The sequence below is a fragment of the Mustela lutreola genome, chromosome 5, assembly GCF_030435805.1.
Source record: "Mustela lutreola isolate mMusLut2 chromosome 5, mMusLut2.pri, whole genome shotgun sequence".
NCBI lineage: Eukaryota > Metazoa > Chordata > Mammalia > Carnivora > Mustelidae > Mustela > Mustela lutreola.
Window position 1 is genome coordinate 40,709,760 of NC_081294.1, and position 23,367 is coordinate 40,733,126.

At 42.1% G+C, this 23,367-nt stretch overlaps 1 protein-coding gene across 5 annotated transcripts in view; it reads right to left on the reverse strand.

The window, feature by feature from the left end:
- HTR4 (5-hydroxytryptamine receptor 4) overlaps positions 1–23,367 on the reverse strand; it is a 183,224-nt gene that overhangs the window by 79,317 nt on the left and 80,540 nt on the right. For all 5 annotated transcript variants that reach the window (XM_059173986.1, XM_059173984.1, XM_059173985.1 and 2 more), the window contains exons 3-4: positions 4,864–4,989; positions 3,374–3,574 (exon numbers count right to left, since the gene is read on the reverse strand). In XM_059173986.1, coding sequence (XP_059029969.1) covers positions 3,374–3,574; positions 4,864–4,989 — 327 coding nt within the window. The remainder of the gene's footprint in view (positions 1–3,373; positions 3,575–4,863; positions 4,990–23,367) is intronic.

Below are 23,367 nucleotides of genomic sequence, written 5' to 3' on the forward strand. Positions count from 1 at the left end.
CCATCTTATTTATGGCACTGGAGGTTTTGATGTCCACTGTCAGAGAAGGAACTGGAACTAATGGTGGCACAAAAAGAGGATTTTTAAGAGACTCTCCTCAAAAAGAGAGTGTACTGAATACTCTATTTGTTGAATAGTGTTTTCCAAATACCTAAATCAGTATTTATGTAATTACTAGTCGATTGTTAATTTCCCCATTAAAAGGGGGAAAAAGAAAAGTTCCATGAGGGCGGGACCCTGTCCTTTTTCATATCCTTGCACTTTCCCCCCTCAGGGAAGATATTCCACATATGAGTGGGATATAAGAAAGAAAAGAAAAGAAAAGAAAACAAAACAAAAAAAGCAAAACCCCCTAAGACTCTTAAATACAGAGAACAAATAGGGAGTTGCCAGAGGAGAAGTGGGGGGCAGAGATAGGTGACATAGACAAAGAAGAATAAGGGGTACAAACTTCCAGTTACGAAATGAATAAATCACAGAGATGAAAACTCCGGCACAGGGAATGTAGTCAGTAAGATTGTAATAACATTGTACGGTGACAGATGGCTACTACACTTATCATGGTGAGCATTATATAATACACAGAATTGTTGAAGCATTGTGCGTAAACCTGAAAGTACTATAACATGGCATATTAAATATACTTCAATAAAAAAGTATACATGCAAAAAACTTAAAGAATCGATTTAAATCACAATTGCACTAAATTTTACAAAGCAGAACTGGTTTGATGGGGTCAGAGACAGCTTCTGGAAGGAGGAAAGGATTGAGCTAAAATCTGAAAAACAGGCAGGAAAGGAGGGGGCAAAGGAGCTTTCCAGGCCGAGGGCAGAGCTAAGGTCCTGGGATGGCTGAGCACAGAGCACTGGAGAGGGAAAGGAGGCCAAGACAGCTTGCAGCCCAGAGAGTGAGACCGGTGAAGGGCATCAAGTGAGGCTCAGGACAGAGAAGGAGACAGATGGCACAAAACCCTACAGGCCAAGGAGTCTGGTCTTGATTCTCAGTCTGATGACAGCCATTGAAGGGTTTCAGGCAAAGAAGCAACAAGATCAGAGTTGCATGGTTGACTCTGGCTCTTACAACTCTTACAAGGTGTGAGCAGATAGGAGGAGGATAAAGTAGATGTGGGGAGAACAATTAGAAGGTTGCAGAGGTGGCTTACGCAAGAGATGACATTAGTTTGCACTAGGATAATAAAGACGGGGAGAAACAGAGTTGGATCTGTTTAGGAAGGAAAATCAGTAGGTCTTACTATTTAAATGCAGGGGATAAGGAAAGACCACATTAAGAATAACTACCTGATTCCTGGATGATGCATCTGCTGGAACAGCTATTCCCTGAAGAGGTCCAAGTTCCATAAGAAGGATCATAAGGTGCACAGACAGTTGCAGGAAACTGAAATTAATATCCACTAGCACTGTCGACGGTGCCTAGCCAGGCCGGTGCTATGCCTTCAGGGGACTATCTCACTTAATCCTAACTGTAATCCTGTAAAATAGATGCTATTGCCCCCATTTTTAGAGATGAGAAAACTGAGACTCAGAAAAGCTTAATAACTCACCACCGTTCTTAGAGCCAAACATTGGCAGAGCGGGGATTTGAACCCCAATCTCTTCAGTCCTACAGCAGATGGTTCTTAACGACCAGCCCATCCTGCTTCATGATGGCTCCCGCCTACTCGGGGAAAATGTCATGATTTCGAAAGATCCTGACAGTTAATCTGGAACTCTGAAGCCAAATCTCCCTAGAGAACCTTCAGTCCTTCCCTCAGGACTGCTCAGAGTAAATTTTCCGTATAAGGGAGATGATTCTTCATGCACCCACTTCCCAATTCTTCACTCCCTATTCAGCTCCTTTTCTTCCTCTTGCTTTTGCCCCAAATTGAAGGTTATCTCCAGGTGCCACAATCCCCCCAGCTTTGCCGTCTCCAAGTTCCTGTAACACTTCCCGTCTTGGCACTCATTTTGGCAATGATCACATGCAGGCTAGCCTGTAAGATTTCCATGCATTTTCTACTCCTTGGCATTTCATTTCTTTTCATGCTGATTTCCATGTATAGAGTGATTGTCCTCAAGTCTTTCATGGACTGAAGTCAGATTGTTGTAAATAAGCTCATAAACACAAATTTCAAACCATGAGAGGCTATGGGTCTGGCTGCCAGCCAGCAGCTCAGATTTACCAATGTCACTGTCCATAGCTAGAGAGTTTCATCATATGCGCATTTAACTTCAGCACATTAAACTATGTGTTCTTGGTAGAGCAAAAGAGAGAAGAAACTCACATAATTTAAACAGAGCTGGCCATTACACTCCCATTCCAATCAATAAGCACCTTTCCCATGGGATAGGAGATGAATCCGGTGTTCCTGCAGCTGCTTTCAGGCCCTCAGGACCTTCCCCAGGGTGAGTAATTCCCTGGACAGACTCTGATTTTCATGTTTAAAGACACATATTTTGGATACATCATAATCTCTAATTTTAGTCAACTGCTTTTCCTATCACCCAATTAAAGAAACAGCGACCTATCCCTAGACCGGAAGAAAAACTGGGTTTCTTGGACTCTTCCAGAGACAGGAAAAGTTTGTCCCTGCTCATTCTGATAACATGTGACTTGCACACCACACCTTCTTTTGGGAGATACCCCTAAGATACAGATACCATGGTGGTGGCCTATGATCCTAGGATCATCTGAGTTTTAAATTGCATTTTGCTTTTACTACTGAATATAAACGCGCAAGAAATAATACAACTGACAAATGATATATATCTCAAACAAATAAGGCAAAGGTGGAAATCATTAGGTCTCCTGAAATCAAATGTGAAGAAAAAGAACAAAATCTGCATGCTAGCCCTGCATCCCCCAAACAAGCAAATATTCGAGATTTTATAATTAACTTTCTGGAAAAGATTCCCCAAGTTGCATGCACATAAAATCATAATACAGACACATTTTGGGGGAGGAGGTAATGTTTAAACATGAGACTATCATTCTGAAACAGCCCTGCTACCTACAGGGCTGGTGTATTGATTCTTACTCCCTCCGAGTTTTGATCATACCATCAGTATAAAATGTAGAGCTCTAGGGTGGGTCTGATTTCCACACATTAGCCCCCTGTCACTGTCTAGATTGCGAGGTCCCCCGCAGGCAGGTTCTAAGCCTTTCAAATCTCTGTCTGCAGGACCTGAGAAAGGGCCTGACTGAAAAGGAGCCCTCTGCAGAGACTGGAGGGTGTGGTAACCCATGAGTAGCCAGATTTATCTCTCTGAGATTCATCCCTTCTAATGAACCAGGAAGAAAGAAAGGTGTGGTCCAATAATCATCAGGTCCTTGCCCCCCACATGGAGCTCTGCTGTGCCCCTTGCTCTGCCCTTACCGATCCAGAGAAATGCAGCACAGGTGAAAAATTGATGCCGTCGTGAGCAGGACGTCTAGAGATGTCCGAACGAGGCAAAACATCTCCCCATAGATCCAGATGTCTTGAACCAGCTCAATGGCACCAAAGGGCATCACCAGCACCGAAACCAGCAGATCCACGAAGGCAAGAGAGACAATGAAATAATTGGTTTTTATCTTCCTGTGAGTGAAAGCAGGGGGAGGGACATAGGAAGGGGGAGGGGAAGGAACACAAGGCGGGGTAAAAAAGGAGAGGGAAACAAAGAAGGGAGAGAGACAAAGGGGAAACAAGTCAACTGTGCAATGCATTCTGTTAGATTCCCTTTCCTTCCTGTCACACGGCATGCACGGTCCAACCACCGGACTTTTCCAGACCCTCTTGCCCTCTTGCACCCAAATCCCTCCATCTTCTTCTCTGAGGCCACGCAGGCTTGATTTGAGCTCTCCCATGCATGGAACCCCTCCTGAGGACCTAAGGAGGAGAAGGTTGTCCTCTCTCCCCACCTGCTCTTCCCTTTAGGCCATGGCTTGGTTATTCTCAGGGGACCTGCCCAAAGGGCCTTCTTCACAAACAGTGTCAAATTCCACTGTATTCCACTCTGAGTCTGACTACCGTGTGCCTCGTGTTTGTGACACTGGTCAGAATCGTATTTTTACACTTTCTTGGCATCATCCCTGGATTCGTGCATGCCTTGCTTAGAAAGGAAGGCCACAGGTCAGGCAGGACCCCATCTTTTATGTCCCTTTATGGCTTGGAGGCTCTCGATCCAGGCTGAAGCCTAGAATCACCTGGTGAATTTTTATAAATATCAATGCCCATGTCTCTCCCGAGATCACTTAGTTCAGGGACTTTGAGTGATTAGCCCACCCACACACCAACACCCAAGGGTTTCAGATAAAATAGAGGAATCCTAGTCAAATTTCAATTTCAAATAAACAATGAATAACTACTTAATATAAGTATGTTCCAAATACTACATGGGACATACTTATACTACACATTAGCAATTTTCAAAAGGTCTTCAAGTGATTTTAATTGCAGTTGGGTTGAGACTCATAAAGTGGAAAGAGCAAAAGACACAGGTTTAAGATTAGTCACAGGGCAGCCACCTCTTTTCTGAACCACTGATAAACCAGGGAGGTTAAATTAGATATGAGATATTAGATACATGAGTGTGTGTGTGTGTGTGTGTGTGTGTGTGTATCTCACACCTATTACCAACCCCCTGCCAAAACCCTAAGTTGAACACAGGAAAAAAGATGGGACAGAAATTATCATAAGTGCTTACACTGGTTATATTAGTCATGGGGAATTATGTGTCATCTATTCCCTGTTCTATTTTACAATATCATTTCCCTTTCATAATTACAATTGTAATGGAATTCATAGGTCAGATCCCAACTGTCCAGGGAGAGCCTAGCCTAGAACTCTACCCTGATTTCCTCCTGAGGTGTCCTCCTGCTACTCACCTGAGCTGCCTGTCCCTGCACACAGCCACCATCACCAGCAGGTTCCCCAAGATGGCCATCAGGATAACCGCTGACAGAAACGTGAGCAGCACGACCTTCTCCACTGACCCAAAACCCTCCTTGGAACTGAAAGACACATATGTGTGGACACACACACACACACACACACACAGAATTAAAGGAAACTCTGAGGCACGGGAAAGAAAATCTTTTCCCTCATTTATCTTCAGGAAGATAACTTTAACTGAGCAGCTTTAATACACATTTATTGTGTACCCCTTGTATGCCAATGTCTGTAACTGTCAGTTTACATGTTATACTAGTTAACTCCTCCATTAAGCAGAGGAGGCTCAGAGAGGGGAATTAATTACCCTGAAACTGCACAGTTATTCCCCATGAGAGTGCTTGTGATTTTCCTTCAGATCACTTACTTCAGTTGTGCTCAGAAATGTATTTTGTTGATTCCGGTTTTGTGCACTTCCCTAGCTAGAGTGTAAGCTCCATGAGGCAGAGGCCTTGTCTGTGTGATCCACTGATCAATTCAATTACAGTGTATCACTCACATTTGTCAGATGAAGGAAAGATGGCATTGGATGAATGAATGACAGTAACTTGGACCAGGGTCTGCATGAATACAAGGGCCACCCTGTCTCCAGAACCCTGTCCCTGTCCTTGTAGAAGCTGCTGTGTATAGGCGGGCTGTCCAAGGGAGAGGTCATGGCTTGAAGATTATTCTAACAAAGTTGACCTGAATAAATAGATCTCTGATTCTGGGAAATCCAATCGCAAAGACAGCAGACAATCAATATACCCAGGGGTTCCTTTCACTGCCCTGAATCCTATTTCTTTTGGTGCCCAACATCACAGCTCAAATCTGTGTTCTTATCAATTTCAGCATCTGAATTGGTCCTATAAACCCTGCCCTCCAAGCGTAAACTCAGCATTTTTTTAATTAATTTGGAAGCAAGTGTCCCCAATAATAAAAGCATAAAATCTGCAGGTTATTAAGAAGCTATAAGAAAAAGGTTTACTTTTTTAGTTTTATTTTGTTTTTCCAGTGTTCCAAGTTTCATTGTTTATACACCGCATCCAGTGTTCCATGTAATATATGCCCTCCTTAATACCCACCACCAGGATCACCCATCTCCCCACACACCCCTCCAAAACCCTCAGTTTGTTTCTCAGAGTCCACAGTCCCTCATGGTTTGTCTTCCCTTCCAATTTTGCCCAATTCACTTTTTCTTTCCTTCTCCTAATGTCTTCCATGTTATTCCTTATGCTCTACAAGTAAGTAAAACCATCTGATAATTGATTTTTTTCTGCTTGACTTATTTTACTCAAAAAATGGTCAGAAGACATGAACAGACAATTCTCCAAAGAAGATATACAAATGGCTATCAGACACATGAAAAAATGTTCATCATTACTAGCCATCAGGGAGATTCAAATCAAAACCACATTGAGATACCACCTTACACCAGTTAGAAAGGCCAAAATCAACAAGACAGTAAACAACAAGTGTTGCAGAGGATGTGGAGAAAGGGGAACCCTCTTACACTCTTGGTGGGAATGGAAGTTGGTGCAGCTACTTTGGAAAACAGTGTGGAGATTCCTTAAGAAATTAAAACTAGGGCGCCTGGGTGGCTCAGTGGGTTAAGCCGCTGCCTTCGGCTCAGGTCATGATCTCAGGGTCCTGGGATCGAGTCCCGCATCGGGCTCTCTGCTCAGCAGGGAGCCTGCTTCCCTTCCTCTCTCTCTACCTGCCTCTCCATCTACTTGTGATTTCTCTCTGTCAAATAAATAAATAAAATCTTTAAAAAAAAAAAAAAAAAAAAAAAAAAAAAAAAGAAATTAAAACTAGAGCTACCCTATGACCCTGCAATTGCACTATTGGGTATTTACCCCAAAGACACAGATGTAGTGAAAAGAAGGGCCCTATGCACCCCAATGTTCATAGCAGCAATGGCCACGGTCGCCAAACTGTGGAAAGGGCCAAGATGCCCTTCAAGAGATGAACGGATAAAGAAGATACGATCCATATATACAACGGATTATTACGTCTCCATCAGAAAGGATAAATACCCAACTTTTATAAAAGTTTTGTTTTTAATAGAGTAGTAATGAAATTTTCTTCTTTAAAGAAATTTCAAAAGGATCTCAAAACTTCCAGACCCAAACCCTACATTACAATATGGAGAAATTGAGGCCAAGAGGGGAGAACTGAACTGTCAAAATATATTACTGTCTGGTTTGGGAGAACCTCCTTGTCCTGTGACCCCCCCCCCCCCACTGGAAACACAGGGTCCCAAGATACAAGAAACAGCTGTCTTTACTGAGCTACTTCGACTGAAAACCAAGATGTGCTGGCTCCAGTTAGCAGCAGCCCACCACATTCTAGTTCTGGCCCCATCCAAATTTCTTTCCATTAGGCATGGAAGACTAGGGGCCAATTGGAATAAGGACCCAGCATTGCAGTGGTTGGAAAACCAGCAACTTCCTCCACTCTGCTAACAAGTGTTTTGATTGACTGATTGAAGTTGTTATGGCTAAGGGTTTAGGAAAAGAAATTCAACCTATGTTCATCCAAATCACTCTTCCATACTTAAGTTCCAGCTACCATGTTAACACATATTGGACAAGGAAGATTTAATTCAGGAGGAAAAGGCTTCAAGAGAGTGATATGGCTACCCCGAACTAATCTGATCTTGGGCCACGTGAATGCAGGTGAAGCGTCTATCAAAGGAGGCAACAGTGGTTTTTCTCCTTATCCTTCTCTGAGGCTCTGACTGAGAGCCCTTTTGCAACATGCCCGGCACCCCCTCCCACCCCGCACCCTCACTCAGAGTCTCTGTACTTGCTGTGCCTTCCTCCTGGAATGCTTCTTCAGTGGCTCCCTTCTTCTTCTCCTTCAGGTCTCAGAGTAAAATTAATCCCTGTTTAATGTGCCACAGCCAACAAACATTGTGCATTTTCTTTATAGCACTTGTTATCTGAAATGACTTCTGTTGTTGATTATTGTCTCTGTCTCACTCCCACAGAATGACTTTGGTTCTCTTTTCACTGCAATTCCCAGATCCTAGCACGGTGTCTAATCTGCAAATTGTGTGTACAGGTATGGGTAGTACATGGAAAGTACTCAATTATTTCCTAATTTAGTGAAAGAAAGACAATGTATTCATAACAGTGAAGTTTATTCATCAATGTCTTTGAAGACTGGCTGTAGGTACAAAGGTTTTATCTAGAGAAGAGAAGACAGACAGAGAAGACACAGAAGCCATTTTTAACTAACTGAAGCCCTGTCATTTGAAATAAGAGTAGATTTATGCATTCATTCATTCATTCCACACTATTTTCTGACACCTACTCTCATTAGGCATTGTTGTTTATCTTCTAGAAGCAGAGATATGCAAAACAGAGAACAGACAATGAACAGATAAATGAGAAACTATGTGAATTATCAGCGATACATACTATGGTAAAAAATCTAGGAGGGAGTGGAGGATAGAACTCCCAGAGCGGGAAGAAAGGCTGGCTATTTAATAGGAGTCATCCGAGAAGGCACTGTGATAGGGTTGTAGCAACTGCTGTCCTGCAGGCTTCAGAACTAAGTGAGACCAATGGTCAGGCTGGAAGCAGTGGTTCTCGACTTTGGTTACACATTAAGACAAATATCTTGTGATTTCACTTACACGTGGAATTTAAGAGACAAAACATAGGGGAAGGGAAGGAGAAAGAAAATAAGATAAAAACAGAGAGGGAGGCAAACCAGAAGAGACTCCTAACTTTAGAGAACAAACTGAGGGATGCTGGAGGGGAGTAGGCGGGGTGATGGGGTAATTGGATGATGGGCATTGAGGAGGGCCACTTGATACAATGAGCACTGAGGTTATGTGCAACTGACGAATCACTAAATTCCACCCCTGAAACTAAGAACACACTATATGTTCATTATAAATGAATTTAAATAAGACATTTTTTAATCACCTATGGAGCCTTCACAAATGCCAATGTATGAGCTCTAATCTCAAAGACATGGATTTAATTGGTCTGGGTTTTGCAGCCTAAATACTGGAATTTTTAAGAGCTCTCAAGTGATTCTGATGGGCAACCAAGGTTGAGAGTCACTGCTAGAGAAAGGTAAGATTTAGTAACAAAGAGTAAGAATTTTCTACAACTAGAGGGTGGTCTGCAACATTCTCCTGGTCTTGTTTTGAACTTGCCACCTCAGGAGGGAAATGTTTAAGAATACCTCGATGTCAATAAGCTACTACTTCACACTCATTACGATGGCTATTATAAAAATAAAACTGAGAAATGACCAGTGTTGATAACCACGTGGATTCTGTGGAGTTATGTGTATTTTATCACAATAAAAAAAAAGGTTACACTGATGACCACATACCAGGATATTGTATAAGCCTCCTGTGTTAGAGGCGGGTTGAACTGGCTGATCTTTGGTTGCTTTCTAGTCTATGGACAATGATCTGAACATAGTCTTAGAGCATGGATTCTTCATCAAACACACCCTCATCTTTAGAACCAACTCCCCTGTATTGCCTTTCCTCTTATAGGAGAAAAAGCCAGACTGAAGATATGTGGTGAACACCTCTGGCAACAGAGAATTTCATTTCAAATCAAAAGGGTATGTCGGGGTCAGAGAATCCCAAGTTCTGTGTTATGGTTCGTTTGTGGCCTCCAATTAGGAGCTTAAACTTTAAACTGTGAGTGACAAGCAAAATTTAAATCATGGAAGGAGCTTTTCTAATTAAACAGAAATGTTCACTGAACTAAATGTAAGTCCAGTAAGGATAATTAAAATAAATCAGGAACCACGTCAGCAAAATCCAAGTTACATCCTTGGGTTACCTCTGACAGCCTTCAACCACTTGGTCAACTGCAACCAGGCAGTCCTCCTCTGGCCAAAGAGCTGTTCATTCCACTAAACTTGTTCTTGGATAGCTGTTCTTACAAGAAAATTTCCTTTCTCTTCTTTTTTAAATATTTATTTATTTTGGTGGGGGGAGGGCCAGAGGGAGAAGGCAAAAGAGAATCTCAAGCAGACTCCCTGCTGAATGCAGAGCCCAACTCAGGGCTTGATCCCATGACCCTGAGATCATAAGCCCAGCTGAAACCAAGAGTCAGATGCTTGATCCGGCTGTGCCACTCAGGCATCCCTCCTTTCTCTTCTTCTTTGCTTTTTTCAGTGATTTCTTGATCTATTAATATAGAAACCACAGACTTGTTAGCTCTGTGTACCATTTTCTCTGTTCTTAATAGAAGAAAATGTATAACAATAATTCTGGTTAAATTTCCATTATAAATGACAAATTTGAATATAAATAAGTAATCATTGCTATTAATATCAAAACTCCATATAGGGACAATAGTTAAAGTTTTAGGTTTGTAACCTCATCCAGAACCATTGTTTTCAAGGTCACACACATGCAGAATACACTTTCTTAGAAGTCAAGAACACTTTTCTCTTTTTTAGCACTAGCCATGTTAACAACAGCTATGTAACTTCAAAGAAGTCATTAACCTTCTCTCAGCTTTAGTTTCTTCATGGATCAATTGAGAAAGTTAGATTAGATCTCTCGTTTATCAAATATGTATTAATTGCCAACCACATGCCAAGCATTGTGCTAAGCACTGGGATACCACAGTACAGAAGGTGACCAAGACCCTCCCTTCACAGAGTTTACATTATTAATGGACAAAGACAATAAGCAAGTGCATAGCTGAAGAAATATAATCGGTGATCAGTACTTCAAAGTGAACCTCTCAAACTTTAATGTTCCCATGAATCTACTGAGGATCTTGTTAAAATGCAATTCTGGGGGTGGTGCCTGGGTGGCTCAGTGGGTTAAGCCTCTGCCTTCGGCTCAGGTCATGATTCCAGGGTCCTGGGATCGAATCCCGCATCGGGCTCTCTGCTCAGCGGGGAGCCTGCTTCCCTTCTCTCTCTCTCTGCCTGCCTCTCTGCCTACTTGTGATCTCTGCCTGTCAAATAAATAAATAAAATATTTTAAAAAATGCAATTCTGATTCTTTTGGTCTGGGATGGGAACTGGGGTTCTGCATTTCCCACAAGCACACAAAGAGCATCCAGGATGCCCATGCAGTTGGTTCATGACTCATACTTGGGGTCATAAAGCTATCACGGGCATTGACAGGTTAGTGGATAGAGAATAACTCAGAGGGAAACTCTAGGTAATCAGGGAACATGGGAAGTGACACTCAGCTGAATTCTGATACATGTGGAGAATCCATGAGTTAGAGGGAATCAGGAGAAGAGTACGTGCAAAGGTCCTAAGACAGAAAAGACATTTGTATTCACTATCTTGGGAAGGGAGTGAGCAAAGAATAAAGAATCTGGGGTAAGCTCTGAAAAGTAGCCAGAAGCCAGATCCCTCGGGCTTTGTACACAAAGATGAGAAGTTTATCTTCCATCAGATAATAAAAGAGAATGCAATGAAGTGAATTATGCACAAAAGTGGCCCTGGGGATGCAAATGTGAGAGAAAGAGAACAAGCCTGTAAGGGGCCCTTGCCTGAGTTCAGGTATATGAGGACAGTGGCTTCGAGTAGGGTTGTGGCTATGGGTGGAATAAAGCTACATTTGGGAAGTCAAGGGATAGGTAAAAACAACAGATCCTTGGATGGATAAGAAGAAGAAATGGAAGTTCCATTTCTGAATTGCTTATCTGAGTAATGAGAGAGAAATTTCATGAGATGGGAAAAAGATGTTATGCAAGATACCTAGAAGACATTTAAGTGAAGGGGTGCCTGGCAGGCTCAGTTGAAAGAGCATATGACTCTTGATCTCGGAGCTCATGAGTTCAAGCCAGAAACTGGGTATACTAAAAATTAATTAAAAAATTGTTTTTAAAAGACATTCAGGTGAATATGTCAAAGATACAATTGGATATTTGTGTCTAGAGTTCAGAAGGGGTGGCTGGGAAGGAGATATACTTGGGATTTCCAGCATTCTATGGGATTTAGATCCCAGGAGGAGGAATGTCATCATCCAACCAGAGGGCCAGCAGCTTGATAGACTCTAATACTAAGCCATGCCAGAGAGAAGGAGGAACCAGAAGAGGAGAATGAGAAAAAATGCCCAGAGATGTGTGAGGAACATCAGATGAGGGTGATACCATGGAAGCCAAGAGTGAAGAAAATGTCAAGTCGTAGGGGGTGGGGGTGGGGAGCATTCTTTGATAGCTCCCCAGAAAAACCACAGGACCACTTCTGGGAATGAGGAGAGACCAAGAGACAGGATGACTAGAGCAGTTTTTCTTTTTCTTTTGATGTATTGAACTGTGCAATAAAATTATATCTGATCAGCAGGTTCCGGCTTTGGACCAATGATCTTTGGAGAATGTGTCTCCTCTTCCAGTCCTGGTAAGTCTCAGTCACATGGGAAGCATCTTTCCCAAAAGTACATCCGCACGGGATCCCAGGCAGCTCAAAATACTCCCTATCCAAGGCTTCCTTCACCCATCCTGTTCACCACTGAATGGTCCTCTGAAAGAACTGCAGGTAAATTAGAAAAGACAGTATTTATTTTCTTGCCAATCAACAGTCTGCACAAAGGATGCTAAGGTACTCTGACTTAAAAGAGCGACCCGGAATAAAATTGGATTGTTTTTCTAGTGTGGGTTTTATTAACCTTAAATATAAGGTCCCTGGTGTTTTCAAGAAAGATGAAAGATTGGGTATTGACCAAGGCGATCTTAACTTTCTGCTCAGCTTGACTAGACTTTAGACAGACTTCTCTGTACTCTAGATTCTGGCCTCCCTTTTCTTAGACTTAGTATTTGCCTTAGTTTTTTTTAACTTAGTTTTTTTCTTAGACTTAGTATTTGCCTTAGTTTTTTTTAACTGGAATACAGTTGACATACAATATTATAGTAGTCTTAGGTGCACCACATCGTGATTCAACATTTATGTACATTACGAAAAGCTCACCACCATAAGTGTAGTTACAATCTATTACCATATAAAATTAGTGCAATATTGTTGACTATATTCTTTATGCTGTACTTTACATCCCTGTGATTTATTTTTTAACTGGAACTTTGTACGTCTTAAACCTCTTCACTTATTTCAGCCCCTCCCCCTCCCACGACTCTGGCAACCACGTTTTTTTCTCTGTACGTAGGAGTCTGCTTCTGATTTAGTTTTTTTGCTCATTTATTTTGTATTTCAGATTCCACACACAAATCATATGGCATTTGTCTTTCTCTGTCTGACTTATTTCACTTAGCATAATACCGTCTAGGTCCATCCATGTTATCGCAAATGGCAACGTTTCGTTCTTTTTTTATGGCCGGGTAATATTCCATGGTTTATACACGCCACATCTTCTTTGTCCATTCACCTGTCCATGGACACAGGGTGCTCCCATATATTGACTATTGTAAATAAGGGTGCAATAAACATAGAGGCACATGTATCTGTTCAAATTAGTGTGTGCATTTTCTTTGGGTAAATACCCAGGAGTGGAATTACTGGATCATATGGTATTTCTACGAGGATCCTCCATACTGTTTAGCATAGTGGCTGCACTAATTCACATTCCCACCAAGAGTATACAAAAGTTCCCTCTTCTCTACAAGCTCCCCAGCACTTGTTATTTTTTGTCTTTTTTGATGCTAGCCATTCTAACAGGTAGGATCTTAGAGCATCTAGTTTAGGAACCTTGTAATTGTAAATTCCTTCTCTGGCTTCTGGGATAGAAATATTTTTAAAAGGCTTTTTCTAGTTTTACAAGCTAGAACTGTCTTCCTCATGGACCTAGCAGCCATCCCTTTGAAATGTTATCATTAAGGAAGACAGAGCTCCTACACCTCCCAGTTTCTGTGGGAGAGTAGGAGCCTAACTTCCATGGACACATTGCTCCGAATTGTAAAACTACCTCCTGTTTTCCTTTGGGTAAGGCCAGATAGCAAACACAGATGGCCTGTGAGCCCCACCCCCACTCGATTCCTGGAAACCTCTCCTGTCCTCTGTTTCAGCGAAATTGAGTTCAGATTGCATTCTGGTTTCTCTCTCCAACAGCAAACAGCCTTGAAAAAGTCATCCTTATCTGTTTAATTTTGCCCAGTGCAATTTTTGCTTTGACAGTATGCATCACTTTTACAGCTAATTATGTCGTGTCGTGTGTGCATACGGTCTTCATTACCTCTATTAGTTGCCCTGAACAAAACCCACGACAGAGCACATACAGGCGGCTTAGGCTCAGATAATGTTTGTGTTGGTAATATTTCTTACGTAAATTAATTTTTAAATGCCTTTTTAGGTAAAGTATAAATAGTAGAGCCCATGGGAATGTTAGCCTCTTTTCCTCTGTATCAATAACTTCAGAAATATTGTAACTGTAACATTTTTAAAGCATAGGTCATTTCCTGGGATGCCTGGGTGGCTTAGTCAATTAAGCGTCTGCCTTTAGCTCAGGTCATGATCCCAGGGTCCTGGGATAGAGTTCTGTATGTGGCTCCTTGCTCAGTGGGAAGCCTGCTTCTCCCTTTCCCTCTCCCCCATCTTGTGCGCTCTCTCTCTAACAAATAAATAAAACCTTTTTAAAAAGCATACATAATCTCCTTTAAATATATGCACTTATTTTCTGGGTTTCTTGACAGCCTAATGTACAAACAATGGCCAGACCCTATAAAACAATCAAACTCCGACGGGCACTATGTGCCGCAACCAGCGCAAGGTCAAGCCTTACTCAGTGACGGCCAACCTCTGTATGTTTCCCCTCAAGACCAGCCACAGAAAGACAAATATGCCCCCCCCAAACAGATTACATGAGAGGCTCCCCTTCTTGTCAGCTCACCTCTTGCTTCTCTGTGCTAAAAACGTCCAATCAGAGAACGGCTAAAGCCCTGTTGTTTTCACTATAAGCTTTTCTGCTCTCATGCCCAAGTCCTTGCAAACTGCACATGATGATGGCTGGCCCCAAACCCCCTTGCTCTAACCTCTGTGGAATGCCCCTATTCCCATTCATGTGGTCTTTATATATTCCCATGTTCTAGGTGTGTTCTAGGTGTTCCACGGACTTGGAATACTATTATTTTTGAATACTCTGGCATACTATTATTTTTGAATACTATTATTTTTGAATATTTGCTTTATGTTACTTTGGGTTCCTAATGGTCAGTTTTCAGGCCTTCCAGCTAGGTTTTTTTTAAGTTTTTTTTTTTTCCTTAAAAAACCTTTTTTTTTTTTTTTTTTTTTAACAGAAAGACTAACTAGGATAATTCGTATAAAACTGTTTCATCATTTTGGAGCATGGTGCTCCAAAATCACTGGGTAGTATCAAATCTTGGTTAAAACACAAATTGCGGGGCGCCTGGGTGGCTCAGTGGGTTAAAGCCTCTGCCTTCAGCTCAGGTCATGATCCCAGCGTCCTGGGATTGAGCCCTACATCAGGCTCTCCCCTCTGCAGGGAGCCTGCTTCCTCCCCCCTCTCTCTCTCTACCTGCCTCTCTGCCTACCTGTGATCTCTGTGATCTCTGTCTGTCAAATAAATAAATAAATACAATCTTTAAAAAAAAAAAAAACACACAGATTGCTGGGTCCACCTGCACAATTTCTAATTCAGTATCTCTGGAGTGGGGCCCTAAATATGCCTTTCTAACAAGTTCTTGGGTGATGCTGATGCTGTAGGTTCTGGGGACCACATTTTGGAGAACCTCTGACCTCTAGTATTAAAACAGGATGCCCTTTACCCTGCCTTCATTTCTCTACTGCAAGTTACTTTGTTTTCTCCTAAGTGTAGAACTTGCTGCTCGCAAGTGGGGAAATTCTGACATTGATTTATTGAGCACCTACTCTATGGCAAACAGCGCACTAAGGAGGTTTTCGATGTTGCCTCACTTTATCCTCACAGTCACGATGTAATCTGGTATCATGGTGTCCTTTGTCGCAAGAGACTGGTGCTCAGGGTGGTCGGGAAACTTAAGTTCCTAAAGCTCTCAAGTGGTGCGCATGGGACTTAACCCTACACACTCGGATTGCAACCCAGTGCTCTTCCCACCAGATTTTAAACATGCTCACTGAAAACTGAATAAAATTCCTTAAAAAGAAAAAACTGCTAAAGTTTCACTTTTTGTTTACAAACTTAATATCCAATGTGATGATGATGACTGCTAATACACCTTGTGAAAATATGCTGGCTATAGAAAATGGTAGAGATCGAAAAATCTTTCCCAGAAGATTATGCAAAATGGAGTTCAATGCAATTCAAAAAAAACCCAGAAACCAAAAAAAAAAAAAAAAAAAAAAAAAAAAAAAAAAAAAAAAAAAACAACCAGCCAAACAAAAAACCCTCCTTTTGTTTTTGAAGACCCCAGAGGAGGGTGGGAGGGCGGGGTTGGTGGTTCATGCTCCGCTGATGAAGGTCAGGTATTTTTCAAATGCAAACCTGTGGAGGAAAATTCTAGTAGCAAGCTTTTAATAGGCTCTTCAAGGTCCTCAAAGATCACACATGTGGGCCATGAGAAAAACTTCAAAGCCTTAAGAGGCTCTGTCTGTATAGAGTGTAATGGGAGTTCAAAGCTGCAAGGAATACAAAGGCTATCAGGATCAAAGACGCCCCGCTAGAGGCCAGGCCTGAATGCAAAGCCAGGCCAGACTGAGGTGACCAGGTAAGACCTGCATTCGGGAAGAATCTCACTGCTGCACAGCGTGTTAACTCTGGGGGCTTCCATCCATTTGGGAACTATCATGCTAAATGCCAGTGCCAGTAAATTAAACCTGAGAGGTGAGTCTTGCTCTAAGAAAATCCATTCTCCCAAAACTGGAAATGAGAAAACAGCTGAAGAGATATATATTTTTTTTTCTTTGCAATTTTTTTTTTTAATCTATATGCAAACTCAGTGTAGGGTCTCTGGTCTATTTTGCAAACACTCCTTTGCCCACAGTTGCTGAGGGTCCTTAAGGAAGAACACAAGTGGCATGTGTTCAGTATTTGTCTGATCATTCCCTTGAAATTATTCTTGTTATAAGAAATCCAGCCCAAGGGGGAAATAAAAATGTGGGCCACATGAGGCCTCGCCCCTGTAGTCAATCATTTACCCTGTGGATAAGGGCTCAAGGAAAAGCGGAATTTCCCATCATCTGATAACAAGCTGCTCCCCATCGCCCAGCTATAGTTGGCCCTCATCACTGGGCTCTGCTGCTAATGAAGCCCGCTCTGCATATTTTGCCAGGGTCCAGCCTTGTGGTTGCTCAGTGTTCTGATTTCTCACCTACCTTTGCTCAGACAGTGTATAAGTTTTCTGCTCAAGATGAAGGAACAAACCTCTTGGTGTTGCTCTACTATAGGGCCAGCCATGCAATAGCTGGTGGGCCAAATCCAGCCCTCTGCCTGTATTCACAAATAAAATTTCATTGGAACACAGTCACACGCAATCCTGGGTGCATTTCCTATCGCTGCTTTCCACGACAAAGGCAGAGTTGAGGGGTACCTGGGTGGCTTAGTGGGCTAAAGCCTCTGCCTTCGGCTCAGGTCATGGTCTCAGGGACCTGGGATCCAGCCTCGCATTGGGCTCTCTGATCAGCAGGGAGCCTGCTTCCTCCTCTCTCTCTGCCTGCCTCTCTGCTTACTTGTGATCTCTGTCTGTCAAATAAATAAATAAAATCTTGGGGGAAAAAAAAAAAGCAGAGTTGAAGAATTATGATGGAGACTGTGTGGACTGCTGAAACTGAAATGACTTACTCTGACTCTTTCTGAAATGAGTTTGATGACCGTTGCTCTTCTCGAACCCCAAACGAGGCTGGCCTAAAAAAGAATATGGTATGGAGACCCTAGGATCTATGAGAACCTATTAAAAGAAACCTTTTTCACTGGGAGTCATTCGTTCCTCTGGATTTTTTCACTAAGTGGAAAGAGGCATTATTCCACTTGACCACGCTAGAAACCAGGCATCTGACTCCATTTCTCCTCCTTAACCTACGCCACTACCTGCTTTGAGTAGCTCTTAAAACTCCTCTCTCCTCTCCAGTCCGCCATCAACACCCTAATGAAGGCCCTCCTGTTACCTTTGCAGAGACTACTGCAACCACTTGTGTCCCACTGCCTACTGTGCCTTCAGTTACAGGTCTATAATTGAACTCTTCATGGTCCTCCCGTCAACCCTGCTTCCCATCTCAAGAAGCAGGCTATTTTCCCATTGCTTGGACCTCTTAATCTTAGAGTAATTCTCAGTAAGCCTCCTTTTCTCATATATCACACACATCAGCAAATCGTGTAGCTCTACCTTAAAAATGTCTCCGACTTCGGACCCTTTCCACGCTCGTTAACCTATTACCAACCACAACACGCCTCATCTGGGTGATGGCAAAGGCCTCCCAATTGGTGTTCCTGCTTCCCCTGTTTTCTGTACATTATCCACTCTCCACCCAGTAGACAGAGTGAGCTTTGAAAAATGTTTCAGTTGGAACGTGTCACTTCCCTAATCACCACCCTCGAGATGGCTTTCATGACACCCGCAGTATTACCCAGAACACTTGCATGGCCTACGAGGCTCCACAAAGCTGGCTCTTGGCTGTTCTATGGTCTCCACCTTTACCCCATTCTCCTTTTCTCATGGTGCTCCTGCTGTAAAGGCTTCCTCATCATACCCAGAAGGAACAAGTGGGCTCTCACCTCAGGGTTTCTCAGTGTGCGCTGCCTCCATCTGGATGTCTCTATCCCAGGGGATCAAAACTACACACTTCCTCACTCAAGTCTCTGCTCAGATTCACCTCAAAGAGATGGCTTTCCTGACCACCAGAATGAACACAGGATGTCTCCTCTAGTCCCCTCTTTTGCATGATTGATCTTTACAGCGGTGGGCTAGTACGTCCTCCTACACATCAGAATGTCTTAAATGTAATCCCCTGAATTGGTCTGTTATGCTCACTGATGGTATTTCCAGCCCCTAAAACAGTGTCTGGCATATACAAGTACTCAAAAAGATGAAGGGATAAATGAACACTTGAATGAATAAGTGAATGAACCTTTATTTGGTCATCTGTCTATACTCTTCCTCCTCCCAACCATTAGCTGCGCTGAAGTTAACATGTATCTCTTCGCTTTTTTCTAGAAGAAACTAACTCATGTCCCCCACTTGTCCAAAATCTTGTAATGTCTTCCTCTCTCCCAATGCAATGTAGGAAAAATACTGATTTAACCTGGGCTCTACTTAGTTCTCCGTCTCTGTTTCTGACACTATTCCATAACAAACTCTACCACAGAGAAATGCCAAATTCCCACTGGAGGACGTGGGACACACTTTCTGTCCCCTTTCTCTCCCTCCCCTTCTTTCCCTGGCAAGCCCTTGCATGTCCTTTGGGACTTAGTTAAACATTTTCCTCTCTGGGAAGCTCCCAGAACTTCCTCTTCCTGTATGTTTTATAGCACCTATAATTACATATCATAGCTTTTAACACACTCTATTTTAATTATTCACTTAAATATGTGTGTCATCTCAACCATACTGTCTTATTCACTTTGGTATCTGCAGAGCCTAACACAAGAAATACACGTTAAACAAGTAAAAATAAATGTGTAAGTTAACCCCACGCCTGAAAGTTGCTCAAGCCTTAGCAATCAACATAAAGGTGTGTTTTGTTTATATTTTTCTTTCTTCCACTCAGTACTTTGACTTAAGCTGTATCTAAACCACTGTCTGAATCAGGTGTAGTAAGGCCACCAATCAACTCTTTGAGTTACAACTTCTATAACTGTTGATGCCATATGTAGACTGCCAATAGTTAGCTAGCTTCCCTAGGGAATATCAGAAGTCTTTCCCACATATTCTGAAGGCTGACAATGCTTTTTTTTTTTTTAAATTTTTTTTTATTCATTTATTTGACAGAGAGAGAGAGAGAGAGATCACAACCAGGCAGAGAGAGAGGAAAAAGCAGGCTCCCTGCCAAGCAGAGAGCCCGATGTGGGGCTCAATCCCAGGACCCTGGGATCAAGACCTGAGCCAAAGGCAGAGGCCCAACCCACTGAGCCACCCACAAAAGCCCCTGACAATGCTTTTAAATCTATTTTCTAGTCCTCTCCTGGGCACTGGAGTTGTTGTGAGGATTAGTTAAGGAAATACATGTAAAACACTCAAGATACTGCCTGGATTATACTATATGCTCAATAAATGCTAGCTATTATTATTCACCTTTTCTGTTTATTTCAAATACACACACCCAACATTCCCATGTGTCCTGGTCCTCTAACTCATAGCATAGCCAGACACACAGCCATGTCAATGACTGGTCATCACGACAACATGTTGTAATTTGGCTGGGGGCTTTTGAAATAACAACTAAAAATACAGTCCAGTGGAAGGAGATAATGAGTAAGAACACACTGGAATTTTTCCAGACACAGCTAGGAGAAAAGCAAATGTGACAGAGCAAAGAACGAAGAAAATGTGCTGAAAGTTCACAGGAGTGGGGATAGAGTTTGGAGGGTGGTGTGCAAGTGTAAGAACTGGGGGGCCCATCAAGCCACCATAAGCCTGAGGAGTGAAGTGTATCTAACATCTCGATGCGGCACAGGGTTCTGAAGAGAAAGCTCTGCATTCAAGTTTACGGTCCTGTGCACACCCATTCACACCTACACACCCTGTCAGGTACAAAGTCCATAAGAACAAGCTGGGGAGTGATGGGAAGAGGGGAGGGCAGGCGGAGAGTAACTGCGGGGTCACCTGGATTCTCTACTTGCATGCCAGCAGGCGTCCTTAGAACAGAATCCTATAAAGTAAGCTTGCTTAAAGATGACCACTTGGGATTCCAACCTGCCAAACCAAAGAACTGCACTACAGTCCATAAATGTGTGTCCAGACCATGCACTTGACAAATGTAGAAAGAGCCTTAAAAATTCATGCTCCAATAATCCTACTTCTAAAAATTTATCCTAAAAAAATACATTATTAGAACTGCTGTTAAAGACTCAGGTATATCATAGGAGCACCTGGTGCGTTCAGTGGGTTAAGTGTCTGACTCTTGGTTTTGGCTCAGGTCAACCTCAGGGTTGTGAGATCGAGCCCAGTATCAGGCTCGGTGCCCAGTGTGGAGTCTGCTTGAGATTTCCTGCCTCTCCCTTTCCCTCCCCCCATTTCTCTCTCTCTCAAATAAATAAATAAATGAGATCTTTGAAAAAAAAGAAAGAAAGAAAGAAAGACTTGATACATTATGACTCACAATCATATTGCTTGTAATTGGGAACATTGGAAACAACCTAAATGTCTAAATTTGGGTATCAATTACATATACAATTTTTATTCATTTAATATTTACACGGCCATTGTAATCTGGGTTCGAAAGAATATAACAATAGGGGAAAGTTCTCATAAATATTGTTCAGTGCTAAAAGCAGGTATGACACAGTAAAGCAAAAGTTCAATTTTCTATAAAAATGTTGTTTTATATATGGGTCCAGAAAAATAACTGTTGAGAGATTAACTTGTGATCTTTTTATTAAAATCACAAAAAAGACTAGAAGGAATGAGTGGTTATCTTCTTACTCTATCCTAAAAAGATAACTTAAATTTGTGTTTTATCAGCAGCATTGGTTATGGTTTCTCAAGTTGTAGGGCTGAAGGCAGAAATTTCTGGCACCAGAGCATAATCACCTGCTCTAAAGACAGAAAGAGGCAGTTAAGGAAGTAGGGGGGGTTCAAGAACTATGACACAGAGAAGCCAGAAGTGTGCAGACTCCAAAACATCAAGAAGGAACCCAGCAGTCCCTCTCAGGACTCATAGACACCAACCACTAGGATCAGAGACCCCAGGATCAAGGTTGACATAGAAGCAGCAGGTCTCTTCCAGGGACAGAGTAGAGGTGGACAGGTATATTGGCAGTGGTGCCTACAGTGTACTGGATTGCAAAAGGCTCAGCTTGGCCCAAAGAGAAGAAGAGGTACAAAAAATGCCTGAGATTGAATTTCCCCAAGAGATCCATCTTGAAGGGTTCATTAAATTCAGAGATTGAAAGAAATGGGGCATTTCTTACAGCTAAATTTTGTAGAGTAAAATCCAAATGCAAGCCTGGTAAGAACATGTGAAATACAAACACATAATATACATACTTATACACACACACACATACGATGCATATATAGTAACTAATATGTATCCATTAATAATCTATAGATTACATTACATGCAACCCATGTATTGAAATTATTTGCAAACATAAGTTATCTCTAGATAATGACACTCTAGAAAAACTTGGATTACCTCTTTATATTTTTCTACCACTTCCAGTTTTCCACATCAAATGTGTAATATGTCCCCAATGCCCACAAGTTTTTTTTTTAAAAAAACGCAGTGCCTTTCTCTAGCTCTGCTCCTAAAACTGCCTCGATTAGTATATTGCTTCAGCAAGTATTGTTTCTCCAGCCAATTATTAAGCTTACTAATGGCTGTGCTGAATTTGAAAGCATTATTAATTGCAAATGTAGTTGCAAGCTGTGGGGCTTACTTAAAGGAATCCATTCTTTCTCAGTGTTTGCCCATCTCCCTGAAGCTGCTGTAAAGAAAGAATAACTTTAATACTTTTTCCAAATTTTCCTCCCCTTCTTCCATGGATGTTTAGGTTATCTCCAGTTTCCTCCTGAATCTGACCACTGCCTGCCAGTGGCACTACTAATATTAGTCTAAATCAGTGTCCTCTCCAACTTAGTCTCTTGCAAAAAACCCTGGTTCTTCGATCCCCAGCCCCTATGGCCTATTTTCAACACACAAGCCAGAATAAAGATTTGAAACTTAAGCAGACAGCATGAGCTCCCTGCCCAAAATTCGTCAGTGGCTTCCCAGCTCATGAAGCATACCTAAAGTTTCTACCGTGATCACCTCATAAGAGCCTTCTCGCTATTTCTTCAGTATGTCAAGAGCACTCTGACCTTTGCACCTGTTGTGTTTTGTTGGTTTTTTCCCCCCAGAAACTCACCCCCTGATATCCACTGGGTTTCCTCCTGGCCTTTAATTATGTTTCTACTCAAAGCAGCCTCATCAAAGAGGGCTTTCTTGACCATCCTAACTGATGGAACGTGCCCCAGCATCTGATTCCTTCCAATGTTTTATTTTCCTTCAGGGCATTTTTCTAACATATTGTCTGTTTCTTTGTTTCTTTGGTGTGATGGTTTCCCCATCAATAGATTGTTGTGAAAGCAGAGGTTTTGTCTGTTTTCTTGGCACATAGCACATAGTAGGTGCAGCAGTCACCTTTTAACCTGGTTCCATTTACTGCACTTCTGGATGCCTGCAGGCAACTGCACTAGGAACAGGCAATCCTCCTGCTGACATTGGTCTTAGGTCAACAGTAGCTAGCATTGTGTCACAATGCCTACATCACTCACCTGATGTCACCCCATCATGAAGGCATTTTCTTATCTCAGAGCGTCACGAGGAGGGTGAGTGCAATACAGTAAGACATTTTGAAATAGAAACCACATTCATATTACTTTTATTACAGTAGATTGTTATAATTGTTCAATTTTATTTTTAAT